Source organism: Ranitomeya variabilis, chromosome 3 (assembly GCF_051348905.1).
Source record: "Ranitomeya variabilis isolate aRanVar5 chromosome 3, aRanVar5.hap1, whole genome shotgun sequence".
Taxonomy (NCBI): Eukaryota; Metazoa; Chordata; class Amphibia; order Anura; family Dendrobatidae; genus Ranitomeya; species Ranitomeya variabilis.
Genome location: NC_135234.1, coordinates 620,555,567 through 620,575,373, shown reverse-complemented (window position 1 = coordinate 620,575,373; position 19,807 = coordinate 620,555,567). Strand labels below are relative to the sequence as shown.

Genomic DNA, 19,807 nt, shown 5'->3' with positions numbered 1-19,807 from the left:
TATAAAATCCTTAAGGGCCTGAAATTACGTCACGGCTTGCTGTGATTGGTTGCGTCGCCCATGTGACTGCGACGCAACCAATCACAAAGCCGGGACTTCACGTAAGGAAAGAAAAGCGCGAATTTTAAGCAAACAACGCTGCCGGTTCCCTCGGAGAGGTGAGTATAGCAATATTTTTTATTTTAATTCTTTCTTTTACACATTAATATGGTTCCCAGGGCCTGAAGGAGAGTTTCCTCTCCTTCAGACCCTGGGAACCATCAGGAATACCGTCCGATACTTGAGTCCCATTGACTTGTATTGGTATCGGGTATCGGGTATCGGGTATCGGTATCGGATTGGATCCGATACTTTGCCGGTATCGGCCGATACTTTCCGATACCGATACTTTCAAGTATCGGACGGTATCGCTCAACACTAACCTTCACACGAAACGACTTTGTAACGATATCGCTAGCGATCCGTGACGTTGCAGCGTCCTGGCTAGCGATATCGTTTAGTTTGACACTCAGCAGCGATCAGGATCCTGCTGTGATGTCGCTGGTCGCTGAATAAAGTCCAGAACTTTATTTGGTCGTCCGATCGCCGTGTATCGTTGTGTTTGACAGCAAAAGCAACGATACCAGCGATATTTTACACTGGTAACCAGGGTAAATATTGGGTTACTAAGCGCAGGGCCGCGCTTAGTAACCCGATGTTTACCCTAGTTACCAGTGTAAAATGTAAAAAAAACAAACAATACATACTTACATTCGCATCCCCCGCCGTCTGCTTCCCACACTGACTGAGCGCCGCAAAGTGAAAGTGAAAGCACAGCACAGCGGTGACGTCACCGCTGTGCCCTGCTACTGCCGGCGCTCAGTCAGTCAGTCAGTCAGTGCAGGAAGCGGACGCCGGGGGACGCGAATGTAAGTATGTACTGTTTGGTTTTTTTACATTTTACGCTGGTAACCAGGGTAAACATCGGGTTACTAAGCGCGGCCCTGCGCTTAGCAACCCGATGTTTACCCTGGTTACCCGGGGACCTTGGCATCGTTGGTCGCTGGAGAGCGGTCTGTGTGACAGCTCTCCAGCGATCAAACAGCGACGCTGCAGCGATCGGCATCGTTGTCGCTATCGCTGCAGCGTCGTTTCGTGTAAAGGTACCTTTAGGGGTAGGGTTAGGATCCCTTTATCACCTTGATGGTGGGGGGTGACTTAACAGGGTTAGGGTTAGGGTTTGGATCCCTTTATCACCTTGATGGTGGGGGGTGGCTTAACAGGGTTAGGGGTAGGGTTAGGATCCCTTTATCACCTTGATGGTGGGGGGTGGCTTATCAGGGTTAGGGTTAGGGTTTGGATCCCTTTATCACCTTGATGGTGGGGGGGTGGCTTAACAGGGTTAGGGGTAGGGTTAGGATCCCTTTATCACCTTGATGATGGAGGGTGGCTTATCAGGGTTAGGGTTAGGGTACCGTCACACATTGAAATTTTCATCGCTGCGACGGCACGATCCGTGACGTCGCAGCGATCGTATGAATATCGCTCCAGCGTCGTAGACTGCGGTCACACGTTGCAATCACGGCGCTGGAGCGATGCCGAAGTCCCCGGGTAACCAGGGTAAACATCGGGTAACTAAGCGCAGGGCCGCGCTTAGTAACCCGATGTTTACCCTGGTTACCAGCGTAAACGTAAAAAAACAAACAGTACATACTCACCCGTCGGTGTCTTTCAGGTCCCTTGCCGTCTGCTTCCTGCTCTGAGTGCAGCCGTACAGTGAGAGCAGATCGCAGCACCGCTGTGATCTGCTCTCACTTTCCGGCCGGCACTCAGAGCAGGAAGCAGACGGCAAGGGACCTGAAGGACACCGACGGGTGAGCATGTACGGTTTGTTTTTTTACGTTTACGCTTGTAACCAGGGTAAACATCGGGTTACTAAGCGCGGCCCTGCGCTTAGTTACCCGATGTTTACCCTGGTTACAAGCGAAGACATCGCTGGATCGCTGTCACACACAACGATCCAGCGATGTCAGCGGGTGATCAAGCGACGAAAGAAAGTTCCATACGATCTGCTACGACGTACGATTCTCAGCAGGATCCCTGATCGCTGCTGCGTGTCAGACACTGCGATATCGTAACGATATCGCTAGAACGTCACGAATCGTAACGTCGTAGCGATGGAAATTTCAATGTGTGACGGTACCCTTAGGGTTAGGATCCCTTTATCACCTTGATGGTGGGGGGTGGCTTATCAGGGTTAGGGTTAGGATCCCTTTATCACCTTGATGATGGAGGGTGGCTTATCAGGGTTAGGGTTAGGATCCCTTTATCACCTTGATGGTGGGGGGTGGCTTATCAGGGTTAGGGTTTGGATCCCTTTATCACCTTGATGGTTGGGGGGGGCTTATCAGTGTGTATTCTTGTTTTTTTCTATTGAAACGCATGCGTTTAAAACGCAACCAAACGCATGTGCTTAAAAACGCATGCGTTTACATAGACAGCAATAAGTTTTTTTGCGGCAAAAAAACACCTCTAGAAATTACTACATGTTGCATTTCTGCAACCAAACGCCAGCATAGAAAAGACGCATGCGTTGTCAAACGCGGCAAAACGCATACAAAAAAAGCATGCGTTTTTAATGTTAAATATAGGGGGAAAAAACACATGCTTTTTTTGCGCTAAAACGCAGCGGCAAAAAACGCAAATGTGAAACCAGCCTAAGGCAGGGTTCGGATGGCCAAGCTGAAAAGTCGGCCAGTCGTGTGCGAAAATTGCCGATGTGACTAGCTCAGTGTGCTCATCCACCCAGCGACAGATGTCAGAGCGGGCTCCGTCTACATGAATACCACCAGACTAGCACATGTGGTCACCTGAGGTCCACGAAGAAAATCCACCCATGTGCCCCATCACACAGGACAACACTGGGTCCCTGTGGGGACAGAACACAGACCAAAAATGTGTTGGTCTGAACCCCAAGCATCATAGTACAACTCCTAGTTAATTAGTCCCTTCATGAACGGACATTTTTCAGGTTTTTTCCTCCCCTTCTTCTAAAAGCCATAACATTTTTATTTGTCAGTTAATACAGGCGTATGGGGGCTTGTTTTGCTTTGCAGGATGAGCCATAGTTTGGAATGACACCATTGACTTCAGTCTAAACAGGCTGTCGATTTTCCAATGAAAAAAACAAACAAAATATCTTCGTTCTCGGTGGTGCGTCGTTCTGTGTAAACCAGAATCACAATGAAGAAAACAATGGCAGCCTGAGTGCAATAAGTGATGTACTTACTACTGATTGTCTAGTGAACATCATTCACAGCGGTCTGCCTGTGTAAGCAGGCTATCACCCGCCACCAATCTGTAAAGGCTTCCCGATCAGCCATCATACAGTGCCGCCAGTGTGTATAAACGCACCACTACTCACTCCACATCCTTCCCGACTGATTCCTATCTAGTGTCCTTGTCAATACTGGTAGCATGGGGTGGTACCTGCAGCTCATTCAGGTTGCACTGGCAGTCCAGCTCCCCCAGGATGGCACATCTACAGGTGCTGTAACAAGGTTTATGGAGTCTCCCAACACTATCTGAAGACTATGGAGCAGTTACCAGGACACGGGCAGTTACAAGGGAAGAGGTGGACAGGGCTGTAGAAGGGCATTACCCCAGGAGCAGGACTGGTATCTACCCCTTTGTGTGTTAGCCCAGGTCAACAAGCATTCATTAGAGGATACCAGAAGTGGCAGGTCCTCAACTGGCACCCCAGTTTCTTCACAGATGAGGGGAGGCTCACACTGAGCATGTGACATGTGAAAGTCTGCAGACTATATGGTGGGCATTATGCTACCTGCAACATCACCCAGCGTGACCGCTCTGAGAGTGGGTCAGGCATGGTCTAGAGAAGCATAACCTTGAAGGGTCGCATGATCTCCATGTAATAGCCAACATGACCCTGAGTTGGGGGATTATTTTGGCTTCCACATTTTTATAGAGTGTTTTGCTCTCAATGAATTACACAACTTACATTAGTAAAGATTTTACAATACAACTGCACATCAGAGCTTGATGATTGTTTGTTTGTTTTTACAATGAGCCAGTGGGTGATGTACACTTACAGAGAGAAATGCTTTTGGTTACAAAACTACAAAGAGCAAAACAAGATCTACAGTCTAACTAACTAATATCAGTTATGTGTCACTACACAAGAGGGCCAAAAGTATGTGGACACCAGACGATCCAACTGGTTAGGCATCTCATACCAAAGCCAAGCGTGGCTTTAACACCCTCTACTCTTCTGGAAAGAATTTCCCAACAATTCTGGTTTATGACTGCAGGGATTTTGTTGGTTTTGGATTTTGCAATACAAGGACTGGCCGTGGCTCTCCCAACCGAGCATAATCACTTCATCTATGTCTATGAGCTGGTCACGCTCAGGTCAGGAGAGCCGCGGCCAGTCCGTGCATTAACTGCCCATGATTGGACAGATTTGCACAGACATGTGCCCGAGTCCTATCAGTTGCAGCCGGTATCAAAGAGATTATACAACTGCACACTGAGACTTATTTTTAATGATTAGCAAGTTTTGCACTAATGGGTCAAACAATAATTAATCAATATACCGTACACTAATTTCCCTACAGTGACCTCTGTGCGACCCTAGCCATATACAGTACTTTAAGTTTTGTACATTAATGTGGATGATAAAGTTCAGACCTTGTTGAGAGATTGCATCGGCTTTAGATTTCTAAATTATTTGACACTGAGGGGCGTGGCTTGCCTGAGGGGCGTGGCTTGCCTATGGCGGGATAGGACGCAAGGAGACTGAGCTCCAGCGCAATCCCGGATTACTAACTACAGAGACACAATATTGTTACCGGAGAATCCAGGATGGTGCGTGGGAGACGGTCGTCGTCGGTTTCGGCGCCTCTGAACAGAGAGGGAGGCGAAATCACCCGTTATATGGGTCAATCCACGAGGCTGCAGCCCGGAGAGACATCAGCCAAGATGGCGCCGGCCGGAGCTCCGCGCGCCCAGCAGGAGATGGAGAAGGAGGAGAGGCACGGCAGAGGGGCGGCAGGTAACAGGCAGAAGAAGGGGATGGGTGATATTACAGAAGACATAAATCAAGACACCACTCCACCCAGATATGGGGAAATAAACCAGCGCCCTTTACAACATAATAGGCGCGATTCCCCGCCGCTGCCATCTCACTCAGCTGCCTGTGGGAGCGATATGCCCTCTGGGATGACCCAGACAGATGAGGACTGGGACTGGAAAGCACACATTAGAGCCATTCCTACCAGGCAAGAAATGGATGCCCTGCTGGGTAAATTAGAGGAGTCTCATAAGCAAGATATGGGCTCTCTGAAAGAGGAGATTAAGCAGATTGGCCACCGTATTGCAGATATAGAAGTCGTACAAGACCAATTTTATCATCAGCTACACTCCCACCATCAAGTCTTGCAGGACCATTCATTACAGATAAATGATATTCTTACTCATTTGGATGACGTTGAGAATAGACATAGACGAAACAATCTGCGTATACGGGGCCTCAGTGAAGAAGTGGAGCCACCCCAACTGGAAAAATGGGCTCAGGAATTTTTTGGAGACATCTTACAGAATAAAGATAAAATTGAAATAGACCGTATACATCGGGCTCTGGGCCCAAGGCCCACTGACCCGGCCAGACCCAGAGATGTCATCTGTAGAATCCATTTCTATAAGGAGAAAGAGGCAATCTTGAAGGGAATCAGGGATAAAGGATCCCTATTATATAAAGACTCTCCTCTTATTGTACTACCAGACCTGTCCCGCAGAACACTACAGCTTCGCAGAGCCCTGAAACCCCTGCTGAAAGTGCTCACAGATAACAACATTCAGTATCGCTGGGGATATCCCTTCCAACTCATAGCCAAGAGAAAGGGGAAAACAGCAATCTTTCGCCATATGGGAGACCTTCCAAAGTTTCTAGAAATAATGGAAATATCTAAGATTAAGCTACCAGACTGGCCAGTTGTGAGCAGACCGAAGCCTCTGCCACCTATGGAGCAATGGCAATCGGTTTCGCCGCGACAGAGGCAGATAGGAAATGGCCATCGACCATTGGCCTCATGAGCATAGAGAGACCACTTGGAAGTTTATGCCTGGTCTGGTGGTGTTGACCCTCAGAATCCTTGGTCTGATGTTCTGAAACAGTTGAACTCTGTCTTCAGTAGGGGCCTGGGTGCCCAGGGACATGGGGGGATAGTCTATTTGCTCCGAATTATTGTTCTTTGTCTGTTCTATGCTTTATAACAAATCTTGAATGTTTTAAGATGTTTATACTGACATTAGTCTCTGTTATTAAAAGACCTTAGAGGTCTCATTTGCACGCGCCGGGTAGTAAGGAGCTTGTCGTCCGTCATATGCAACCGCGTTACCTCACCTAGGGATTGCAGTTTAGTGCTGCGTTAGACTTAAGTCCATATTAGAAATTTCATTGAGGTTATCATTTTGGGATAACCTCCTGTTTATTTTCTTCTTGTATTTGTTTTATTAGTGTTCGTTTTTTCTCTTTCCTTTTCTTTTCACCTATCCTATTTGTGTGCTTTGTTCTACTGTTCGGATGTCGGAACTAACATTTTGCACCTATAACGCTAGGGGCTTGAATAAGCCCGAAAAGAGGAGGCAGGTGTTGTACCGCTTCCATAAGAAAAAAGTAAAAAATATTATGTTTCAGGAGACACACTTTGTGGCTGCCAATACACCCAAATGTATGTCTAAGTTTTACCCGGCCTGGTTTCATTGTCCTCATCCCTCACGCAAGGCATGTGGGGTATCCATTGCTTTGCACAAGACGTTTCAGCCAGGGATTGTAGATATGAGGACAGACCCGGAGGGGCGATATATATTTCTCAAGGTTACCATACAGAACTCTATATATACGTTGGCTAATGTGTACTTTCCAAATCAGGGGCAGGTGAACTTCGGCTCCGGGGTTCTGCGTTTGCTGGCGGAGTTCGCGGATGGTTCTCGCATCATACTGGGTGGAGACTTCAATCTCACGTTGGATCCTAAAGTGGACTCGTCATCGGGTAGGTCCTCGATCTCTCTCTCGGCGCTACGTAGGTTAAGGAAGGAACTGTTGGCCCTCAAATTAGTGGACATGTGGCGAGTGCTTCACCCCGAGGTCAGAGACTATAGTTATTATTCGGTGGTTTATAATAGTTACTCAAGACTAGATCATTTGTTCATTTCTCATGACCTGTTAGACAGTACACCCGGCTGTTCGATAGATACTATCTTATGGTCTGATCATGCACCAGTATTTGGAGAACTAGGGGTACAGAGGAGGGGAGGACATGGGGGTTACTCATGGAAACTTAATGACAACCTTCTGAAGGACGAGATATGTATGCTGGCTATTAAAGAGGTGATTAGGTCCTTTCCGATAGACCACGCTCAGGATCCCACACCGGAACCTATCAAATGGGAAGCCCTTAAATGTGTACTGAGGGGGATTTTCATAACTCATGGGGCTAGACTGAAAAGGGAGAGGACCCAAAAACTATCAGAAATATTGTCATTGCTGGGGATTAAGGAGACGGCTAATAAAGCGGCTGCAAGTGACACACTCAGAACTGAAATTTCAGCCTTGAGGCTACAAGCTCTAATGATACTAGAACAAAAGTCCCTATGTATAAGGGATAGAATACGTAAGCATTATTTTGAATATGGGGATAAGAGTGGACGGTTGTTGGCAAGATCCTTACATCCTAGACTTATGCAGACCCCGATTTTCAGTATAAATTCCTCAGTGGGAACTTTGGTGCATTCTACGTCGGAGATATTAGAGGAATTTAGAAAATACTACTCTAACCTATATAATCTATCTCAGCAAGGGAATAATGTCCCAGCATCTAAGCAATATATGGTAGAATATCTGGAGAAACATTCACCTGGGATCTTACAGGAAGAAATATTGGATAATTTGGAGCAGGACTTTTCAGAAATAGAATTAAAGGGGGCTATCCAAAACCTAAAAATAGGTAAATGTCCGGGGCCAGATGGGTTTACGCCTAGGTTTTATAAAACATGTCAGGATATCTGTGCTCCGCTCATGGGGAAGGCATTTAATAGTATCTCACAAACATGTCACTTTCCGTTTCACGCTACGCAGGCACTCATTACTGTAATTCCCAAAGAGGGTAAGGATCATTCACTATGCTCCAACTTTCGGCCGATTTCTTTAATCAATGTGGACATTAAACTATATTCTAAAATGATAGCACTCAGATTTAACCCATTTATCCCGCATTTGATACATAGAGAGCAGGTGGGTTTTGTCCCGGGCAGGGAAGCCAGGGATAATACTATAAAGACAATATCCTTGATTTCAAAGGCCAGAACCAGGGGGATTCCTTTATGTCTGTTATCAGTCGATGCCGAGAAGGCCTTTGATAGGGTTCACTGGGGATTTTTAGAGGCTACATTGGAGGTAATAGGTATTCGACAGAGGATGAGGAATTGGATTATGGCTCTTTACCATGATCCATCAGCTAGAGTGCGAATAAATGGTCAGTTGTCGACACCGTTTTCAATAAAAAACAGGACTCGTCAGGGGTGTCCACTCTCCCCATACCTATATATCCTGGTAATGGAGACATTGGCTAATGCTCTCAGACATAATCAGTCAATTAAGGGGCTCCAGGTGGGTCATACGGAACATAAACTGGCTATATTTGCGGATGACCTCTTGTTGTACGTGACCTCACCTGGGGTCAGCTTGCCATCTGTTTTAGAGGAGTTTGAAATTTTTGGGAGGCTAAGTAACTTCAAGGTTAACTTACAAAAATCAGAGATACTTAACATAAATATTCAGGATAGGGAAGTGGAGCAACTTAGAACCAGTTTCCCCTTTCGCTGGAATAAACATTCCATTAAATACCTGGGTGTTCGCATCCCAGCTGACCCTCAGAAATTATTTGATCTTAATTTCCTTCCACTTCGGAACCTGATAGAAAAAGAGACGAAGGCTTGGTATCGTCTGCCACTGTCATGGTTTGGGAGAATTAATGCCCTTAAGATGGACATCCTACCTAAAATATTATACATTTTCCAGACTATACCGTGGGATGTAGAAGAATCCTTTTTTCTGGGTCTACATAAAATAATGAGAAAATTTGTATGGCATAGGGGGCGCTCTCGTATTAGCCATGCCCAGTTAGTCCGACGTAGGGAGGACGGGGGTGCGGGCCTGCCTGATCTGCGAGCGTACCATGCGGCGACTATTGGAAACTGTGTCCTGGATATATTCCATAATAGGACAACCAAACTTTGGGTGGACATTGAATATGAATCTTCTCCTAGCATGTGTTTGGGAGTCTTTTGGCTACCATATTGTATTGACCCAGGGAAATTGGATATATCTCTGACACTATACACTATTGTGAGATCATGGAGACGTTTTGCAAAACGCTTCCGCCTAGCGAATATTCCTGGACCATTAACCCCCTTGATTGGTAACCCTGGACTCCCCCCTGAATTACAACATTCAACATCCATATTTTCTCTGACGCTCGGGGGGCTGTGCCTCGTATTCGAGACGTGACCAACCAGACTGATATTTTGTCATTGAGAGAGATGCTGGGTGAAGGAAGGCAAAGGCCGGGACACTGGCTGCAGTATCTGCAACTTCGGAGTTATATTGATTCTCTGGGGTTGGGGGGCTCGTACCACATGTCCACACCTTTTGAGCAGTTGTGTCTTGCTTCTCAGGGCCCGACACATTCCATTTCCTTGATATACGGTTTGATAGTGTCCGGGGGAGCGGGAGACGGGCCTCTCAGATGTACAGAACAATGGCAGAGAGAATTGCACAAGGAGATTGAACCAGAGTTGTGGGTGAGGGCCTTCACGTGCGCGCATCGGCTGTCGGTGTCATGTAGAATCCAGGAGCTGAATTATAAAATTATAACACAGTGGTATAGAACACCTGTCAGATTACACAAGATTGATCCATCGATTTCGGACACCTGTTGGAGGTGTAATGGGGCGGTGGGATCTATGTTACATATATGGTGGAGTTGCAGTGGTGTTAGATCCCTCTGGAACGACATATTCGCCTTATATAATCATATTACAAACAAACAAGTAGAGGCAACGCCAGAGATAGCTTTATTGTCCATCTTTCCGGGCTCTGTGTCCAAAAATAAGAAGAGTATGTTGCCATACTTCATGAATGCAATGCGTCAAATCATACCCAGGCTGTGGAGGTCACCCATAACGCCAAGGAGGGTAGACTGGGTGGAGGCACTGGACGTGCTGTGCAGGATGGAGGAGATGAGGGCTTTTGATGACAGGTCGGGTGTTAGCGGGTATGCGAAGTGGTACTCATGGATACAATTTAAAGAGACACAGCATTTTCAGACATGGGTGACACAGGGTGTGATGCCGCGTCCATCGTAGTGGAGACTTGCTGAATAGTGAGTCGGTTGAGTTCTACTGCTGTACATGCACCGATATCCGTTTCTTCCTTTCTTCTTTCTTCTATCTATTTTCTCCTTTCCCTCTCTTTTCTTTTAAGGTACTTTATTATTTGTATTTTATTATTTGTGTTTATCTTTCATATAAAGGTACCGTCACATTAAGCGACGCTGCAGCGATAGCGACAACGATGCCGATCGCTGCAGCGTCGCTGTTTGATCGCTGGAGAGCTGTCACACAGACCGCTCTCCAGCGACCAACGATGCCGAGGTCCCCGAGTAACCAGGGTAAACATCGGGTTGCTAAGCGCAGGGCCGCGCTTAGTAACCCGATGTTTACCCTGGTTACCAGCGTAAAAGTAAAAAAAACAAACAGTACATGCTCACCTGCGCGTCCCCCAGCCTCTGCTTCCTGACACTGACTGAGCTCCGGCCCTAACAGCAGAGCGGTGACGTCACCGCTGTGCTTTCACTTTCACTTTAGGGCCGGAGCTCAGTCAGAGCAGGAAGCAGAGGCTGGGGGACGCGCAGGTGAGCATGTACTGTTTGTTTTTTTTACTTTTACGCTGGTAACCAGGGTAAACATCGGGTTACTAAGCGCGGCCCTGCGCTTAGTAACCCGATGTTTACCCTGGTTACCAGTGTAAAACATCGCTGGTATCGTTGCTTTTGGTGTCAAACACAACGATACACAGCGATCGGACGACCAAATAAAGTTCTGGACTTTATTCAGCGACCAGCGACATCACAGCAGGATCCTGATCGCTGCTGCGTGTCAAACTAAACGATATCGCTAGCGAGGACGCTGCAACGTCACGGATCGCTAGCGATATCGTTTAGTGTGACGGTACCTTCAGAGTGGCCTGCTCTAATCCTCTCAAACTGTCTACAAATGGATGTTTATACTGCTGTGATATCACAGAGGTAATGGAATTACTGTTGGGAGAGAGAGGGATGTATAATACTGAGATCGTTATTAATGGTTACCATACAATGTTTTGTATATTTTTCTTCTTACTGAATAAAAATATTTTGAACAATAAATTATTTGACACTTACCAATGTCCCATCTGTAGAGAACATCCTCTTGTACGTCTGCCAGGCCAGCAATCTCACATGGGAAGATACTTTTAGTCTCTCACATAATGCAACAAAATTTTGATCACCAATAGTTTCCCTAGGATTAAAAAAATATATCATAGGATCAAGCATTGAACAAAGATGAGAGTGTCAAATAGCTAAAAAATCAGCATTAAAAATCTTCAGCCTCACCAGATAGGTCTGGGTTACAAATGACATAAGAGAATTTGTCCACTTTTATGACACGTCTATTTTAGTACATTATTGCACTGCTGTAATTCAACAATCCTGTAACATATTTTCCTGTAACTGTATATTATGCTGCTGCTCAGTAGAGCAGAGGAAACACAGCTGCATCAAACCCTCCGGGAACTGTCTAGACAAGTACTTAGCATCAGAGCAGAAGAAAGTCACCGAAAGGCCAATAAATGCAAGAACGGCATGTAAGCCCTCATTCAGACGGCCATAGTTTTGGTTAGGATGAAATCCTTGATTACAGCACTGCATGCACACACATCATGCAAGTCACAAACCATGTGCACATGTTAATCACGCACGCACACAAGAATACATCATGCACAAAGGTCAAACAAAGGATATACCCATCACAAGAACACATTCTAAACATGACAGTAAAGGGTTAATTACATTTTTGGATTACTTACTTCATCCAATGCTGTCTGTAGTCCAACAAAATAGATCCTGCACATGGAATAGTCTGCCACAAATATTAAGCCCCACCCCATGACAACAATTTACAGGAAGATATTCACAAGTCCCCTTTTCACCACTACGCCACACACGGAGTCACTGTGCAGCTGCTCTAAGTTTGAAAGCGCCTTAAGGTACGTACCCAAGCTCAGGAATTGCTGCGGCTTTGACGCTGAATATTTATGCAGCATCAAAAACGCAGCTTCCAGATGTTACAGCAAAGAGGATGGGATTTCTAGAAATCCCACCACTATGTGTCCACAGATGCCTACGGATCACCTGCGGAGACTGACATGCGGTGCTTCTTTCAAAACCGCAGCTGGACGCTAGAAATTTCAACAATAGAATGTACTAGCTGAAGAGCCCGGCCTGGCCTGGGCACAGTAACTAACTGTGGCTAGTTATAACAAATTATAATGATTATATTAAACATAAAAACATTTCACATCATATAATCAACACTACAGATTTGCAACACAAATTAACTAAATTACCCAAGTACTGATAGCATTTTATTTTCAACTCATACTGCAGCAACACCTCACTTCTCTCAATTTTACCTCACTCCTCTCATTTTCCCTTCACCCCCCTCATTTTCACCTCACCCCTCTCTTCCCCTCACACGTGCACAGCAACATCCTGTTATGAGCACAGCGGTGTAATCCGTGCGGCTCCTCCTTTTCCCTTGACGTCATGCCTCACAGGAGCAACTCCATTCTAGACACGACGGAGCTAGATGTGGCCTGTGCCTGCCACGCACTGATACTCTTAGGCTATGTGCACCCGTAGGGAGGGTCCTCTGCGGGTTCTCCCGCAGCGGATTTGATAAATCTGCAGGGCAAAACCGCTGCGGTTATCCCTGCAGATTTATCGCGGTTTGTCTTGCGATTTCCACTGTGGGTTTTATTGATGCTGCATATGCAGCAATATGCAGCATCAATAGTAATGTTAAAAATAATTAAAAAATGGTTATACTCACCCTCTGACGTCCCGATCTCCTCGGCGCTGCACGCGGTGGTCCGGTTCCAAAGATGTTGTGTGAGAAGGACCTTCGTGACGTCACGGTCATGTGACCGCGACGTCACCGCAGGCCCTGCTCGCATAGCAACCCTGCAGCCGGACGGCCGCGTGCAGCGCTGAGAGGTGAGTATATCATTATTTTTTTTTTTTTTTTTACACAAATATGGTTCCCAGGGCCTGGAGGAGAGTCTCCTCTCTTCCACCCCGGGTACCATTCACACATGATCCGCTTACTTCCCGCATCGTGGGCATAACCCCATGTGGGAAGTAAGCGGATCAATGCTTTCCTATGTGTGCAGAATCGCCGCGATTCTGCACAAAGAAGTGACATGCTGGCTGCGGATTGTAAAACCCTGCGTTTCTGCGCGGTTTTTCCCGCAGCATGTGCACAGCGGATTGCGGTTTCCATAGGTTTACATGTAACTGTAAATGCAATGGAAACTGCTGCGGACCCGCAGCATCAAAATCGCTGCGGTTTCGCTGTAAAAACCGCAACGTTTGCACATAGCCTGAAGGCGGCGGCCCAGCCGGTGAGTTTTGCAGGGTGGTTTTCAAGGTAACTGTGTCTCCGCCCATGTGCAGTGACAACGTGGGCAGTGTGGACGGGGATTTGCGTGTGGAGTGAGTGTGGCTATGCGGAGTGGGCATGGCTTGATACATCCCACTTATTAAACCTGACAGGGCACACCTGTGAAGTGAAAACCATTCCCGGTGACTACCTCTTGAAGCTCATCAAGAGAATGCCAAGAGTGTGCAAAGCAGTCATCAAAGCAAAAGGTGGCTACTTTGAAGAACCTAGAATATAAGACATAACAAAAAAAGTGTGAAACAACTGAAATTAAGTATATAATTCCACATGTGTTAACTCATAGTTTTGATGACTTCAGTGTGAATGTACAATTTTCATAGTCATGAAAATACAGAAAAATCTTTGAATGAGAAGGTCCAAACGAGAGAGAGAGAGAGAGAGAGAGAGAGATTGAATGCAGTAAATCGAGAGAGAGAGAGAGAGAGAGAGAGAGAGATTGATTGATTGATTGAATGAATGCAGTAAATCCGCACAGTTCAGGGAACAAATGCGGATTTACCTGCTTGGTTAGAATGAGTCCAAAGCGCTGCTATTTCCTGATCGTGGCAATGTACCCTTACCACTCACACACAGAGCAAACTGCAGTGTGACAGTAAAGCAAACCTACATATAGTATGAGAAGCATGGAGAGTGAAGCAGCCCTAGTTCCACCTCCACAGATCGTCCTGCCAGCCAGCATCACCTGTCCAAGAAAGATGTTGTGCTAACTGAATTTCACACTTCATGTTTACACTCCTTTTGATTAGTACACTTCCACCACACATATCCCGCTCATCTCCTGATTCTTTCATTTTTGCGTCCTTATTTAAATATTCCTCCCCTTTTTTTTGGTTTCATCATATGTCCGCCCCTTTTTTGTCACTATCTGATACATACACACCCATTTTAAACATCGTTACGGTATGCGGGCAATATTCCTATATACGTCATTAATGAGTATGCGCTTCTCGACTCTAAGATCGCCCTGACTTCCGGCCCCGTGTAATAGACTAAAGATGCCTTCCATGCATGCGGTCCAGTGCCAAGACTGGAAGTCAAAACAGTCAAATATCCAAAAACATAGACCAATATTTGTATAATGTGTATCTCCAAAATCAACATTAGCCTCAAAAGAAGGGAGTTACAACCCAGAGAAAAATAAGATAAAATGAATTTTATTTTATTGATAACAATTCTTTAAAAAAACATATATTATAACAAAAGGGAGATTAATACACGGCAGAGTGAACTCACGGTGATCCATAAATGATTCTACATAGAAAATGATTTTGGAAAGAACCAATCTATTAGATATAGGGCAGAAGTGCACCAGCAAGCTCTGGATTGTAAAGAACGAGATTTTATAAAAAGAGAGTGGGCACAAGGCTGCCTAAATAATACGCAGGTATCTAAAGATAGTTAAATAAATAGATGACACCCATATAAATAAATATATTTATACTCAATGTTAGGTATAATCATTTACCCAAATAAATATTAATCAATAAAGTGCTGATGCATCAGTTTAAGCTATATTAGGTAGGTATACCAAAGGGGTGTACATTCTACGGTAGTAGTAACATCATCTCATTACCTGCTGTTGAGTGGATCACCGCAAGAAAAAGTGGCCCCAAGTATAGCTTAAACTGATGCATCAGCACTTTATTGATTAATATTTATTTGGGTAAATGATTATACCTAACATTGAGTATAAATATATTTATTTATATGGGTGTCATCTATTTATTTAACTATCTTTAGATACCTGCGTATTATTTAGGCAGCCTTGTGCCCACTCTCTTTTTATAAAATCTCGTTCTTTACAATCCAGAGCTTGCTGGTGCACTTCTGCCCTATATCTAATAGATTGGTTCTTTCCAAAATCATTTTCTATGTAGAATCATTTATGGATCACCGTGAGTTCACTCTGCCGTGTATTAATCTCCCTTTTGTTATAATATATGTTTTTTTAAAGAATTGTTATCAATAAAATAAAATTCATTTTATCTTATTTTTCTCTGGGTTGGAAGTCAAAACAGTAGCGCCGATATTCCCTCACATATGACTTCTATATGACCTCTCTACAACCAATCACGTTCTCTCTACGGGTATTTAAGGCACCACTTCTGGCCATAGCTAACTACACCCCCATTGAGGAAGCATTGTGCAAAATGGCGCTGTCAAGGTGAGACGAGGTGGCAGCTGGAGCCCTTGCACTTAGCACTTTATTAGGTACTCTATTCTCTTTTTACCTTCACTATTTACTTACGGCAATTCTGTGCTAACATGAACTTGGCAGAATTTCCATCATAAGGTATAGACTGGCCCTTTTTTAGTCATGTGGCATTTCTGCACACATAATTAATGTTATCCACTTGACATATTTTCAATTCATTATGAATGTTTACAGTATGCACTTTATGGTTCATTTATGCAGGAATTGATATGAAGCATTACTTTTGGATATATATTTTCATCTGTTGCAGGTCTCTTTTTCACTTTTTTAAGTACTCTATAGGCATGCCATTTTTTGAATTTGGTGTTTCCATGCTCCAGTTCTCCTTTTAATTCCTGTTGCTTGATTCATATATTTTACTTTTATTGTTTCAAATGTAATAAAGATTTACTTTTAAACTTTATACTTTGCAATTCATCATCTTTCCTCAAATCGGCCATTGAGGATGTGCACCAGGAATTTGGCCAATTGGACAGACTGCCAATCCAGGCCTGTCATACATTAGTCTGATTTATTGCATGTAAATAGCAGGTAGCTCCTGCACCCAGTAACAATATGGACAAGTGCACCAAGCTGCTGACGTGACTAACCCAATTGTTAAAGTGGCTGTCTGAACTCGTCCTTAAAGGGAACCTGTCATGTCCTTTGTAGCATGTAAACTATCCCCAGTGCGTTGTCAGTGATGCAGTGTGCATCACGAACATATTTTTTTCATTTAAACTAATCATGTGCAAAAAGCACTTTATTTAGTTATATCGTACCTGCTCATTTAGCCATAGGGGTGTGCTTTATTTTATTTAGTCACGACTGGCGCCACCCACACCATTTGAATGATGTTCCCGGGGTTGTGCCGTCACTTAAATCCGCTTTGAAAGATCCCACGCCTGTGCAGTGTATCGCAGAGCCGCACATGCGCCATGACGAGCAACACCCCACGCGTGCGCACTGAAGCTGTGTGTAGTACCCAGCTTCCCTGATTCAGCAGCCAGAGCCACTCGTCACGGCGCAAGTGCAAGGAGACGCTACTCACAGCGCCTGCGCGGCTCCACCATCAACACTGCACAAGTGCAGCTCCACGATACACGGCACAAGCGCATAATTTTTTCAAAGCGGATTTGAGTGACGGCACAACCCCAGGAACGGCATTCAAATTGCATGAGTGGCGCCAACCGTTACTGAGTTAAATGAAGCACATCCCAATGAGTAAATGAGGCGGTATGATCTAACTATATAAAATGCTTTTTGCACATGATTAGACCACTGTTTTTTATGAAAAAAACATGTTAGTGATGCACACTGCATCACTATCAACGCACTGGGAACAGTTTACTTGCTAAAAAGACATGACAGGTTCCCTTTTGACTCAGAAAAGACAGCACATCGGTCAATGATATAAAGAGATCTGGCCTAAAAATGGCAAAGAATAAAGAAAGCAAATCTAGAGGAAAGTTACCGTATATGCTTCCATTGTAGTAAGATGTGAATTTTCAGCAAGCAAATCCTCAGCAAACCATCTGCTGTAAAATGACATTATGAGATGGTAAAACCCTTCTAAGGCTACTTTCACACTAGCGTCGTGCACTGCACGTCGCTATGCGACGTTGCGGTGCACTGACGCTAGCTGTGAATGCGCCGCACAACGTTGCCCCATTGTGAGGTGCAGGGAGGCGGGGGGCACAGTTCCGGCCGCGCATGCACGGCCGGAAATGCTGCAGACGACACACCAAAAAACGTTACAAGCAACGTTTTTTGGTGGCGATGGTCCGACGCAACCGTCGCACGACAGTTGAGATGTGTGGCAATGCGTCGCACTGCATCGCTAATAAAAGTCTATGGAGGAAAACGCATCCTGCAAGCACTTTTGCAGGATGCGTTTTTTCTGCAGAACGACGCATAGCGACGTGCAGTGCACAACGTTAGTGTGAAAGTAGCCTTAGAACTTACTGCCCCTCCTGTTCGCAGGTTATAGACAGACACACACACTGTGTATGCCTTGCACCAAGTGCTAGGACAAGACAACAGCTTTGGCTGCAACATAACACGCTAAAGCCATACGTGTATGAATATGGAACAGCCCTATTATTTGAGATCCTTTAACTCTTTACTTACAGGTTTAGAAATGAGGGTGTCAGGCTGACAGCTCTTCATTACTAAACCCAGGGCTTGGTGTCAGCGACAGCTGCTGAAACCAACCCCTAATCCCATTACCCCAATGTGACTGCACCAGGGTATCAGGAAGAGTCGGGGTTAAGTGCCAGAATTGGCGCTTCAAATATGAAGGGCCATTTCTGCGGCAGCTGAGGGTTGGTATTTTAAGCCTGGGACGGGGCAAATAAGCATGAAAAAATGGGTATTATACCTACCGATAATTCAGTTTCCAGGAGTCCATCCTGACAGCACTCTGGAGGACGTCCTCCTCCTCCTCGCAGGGACAGGAAACAACACGAGAGGTTAAAAGGTCCCACTCCACCCCCTTTCCTTTAGTGTTTTGACAAGTAACACACCATGGATAGATACCATTTGAATTTTTATTAACCAAATCATATTACAGCATATGTCATAGTATACATAGGGGGGGAAGTAACGGTGCTGTCAGGATGGACTCCTGGAAACCGAATTATCGGTAGGTATAATACCCATTTTCCAGGACGTCCTCCTGACAGCACTCTGGAGAATACCAAAGAAACTCCCTTAGGGTGGGACAACTGCCTGGAGAACCTTTCTCCCAAATGACATTTGCTGGGTTGCTAACATGTCTAGTTTATAGTGTCTACAGAATGTGTTTACCTTGGCCCAGGTTGCGGCTTTACAGACCTGTTCTAATGATGCCCCTGCCCGTTCAGCCCATGATGCTGAAATGGCCCTAGTAGAATGGGCTTTAATTCCTACAGGACAATCTACCCCTTCTGATGCATAGGCTTTTGCTATTACTGTAGTGATCCATCTAGCTATAGAGGTTTTGGATGCTTTTTACCCCTATTTTTACCCCCAAAAAGGATAAATAGATTGGGATCTTTCCTCCAGGTACTAGTGGCCTCGAGATAGTCTAGCACTGCTTGTCTGACATCAATCGAATGTAAAGATTGCTCTTTTGTATTAGAGGGTTTATTGCAAAAGGAGGGTAGAATTATTTCCTGATTTCTGTTTTGTACTGAAGCTACCTTAGGAATAAATGATGGATCTAGTTTTAAGATTATATGATCCTCACGAATCTGGAGGTATGGATCCCTAATTGACAGGGCTTGAATCTCCCCCACTCTTTTGGCCGTTGTAATCGCTACCAAAAAGGGTGTTTTCAAAGTTCGTACTGCAATAGGCATGTCACCTTTAAGGATATAAGTATCTTTACATAGGGCTCTGAGCACTAGATTTAAATCCCAAGTGGGAGTTAATTGTCTAAAAGTGGGACGTAATCTCTGGATAGCTTTTACGAATCTAATTATCCATGGGTGAGAGGCCAACGGATAATCCAAGAACGTGCTAAGAGCTGAAATCTGCACCTTAAGGGTACTAGGTCTTAGCCCCATATTGAATCCGGATTGGAGAAAATCCAGAACTCTGGGAAAATCCGGGTTCTCCGGCATCACGGCCGACCTGCCACCTTCCATACAGAATCTCTTCCAAATTTTGTAGTAAATAGCTGAAGTTACTGGCTTATGACTAGCCTGAATTGTTGAAATGACTTCATCAGATAGCCCCCGCGCTTTCAAGATGTCCCTCTCAGGATCCACGCTGAAAGGTGTAATCGTT

The 19,807-nt window shown here is 45.1% G+C and overlaps 1 protein-coding gene across 1 annotated transcript in view; it reads right to left on the bottom strand.

Annotated features, from left to right (window-relative positions):
• RB1 (RB transcriptional corepressor 1) overlaps positions 1-19,807 on the bottom strand; it is a 373,697-nt gene that overhangs the window by 324,697 nt on the left and 29,193 nt on the right. Inside the window, exon 2 of the mRNA XM_077297418.1 lies at positions 11,502-11,619. Coding sequence (XP_077153533.1) covers positions 11,502-11,619 — 118 coding nt within the window. The remainder of the gene's footprint in view (positions 1-11,501; positions 11,620-19,807) is intronic.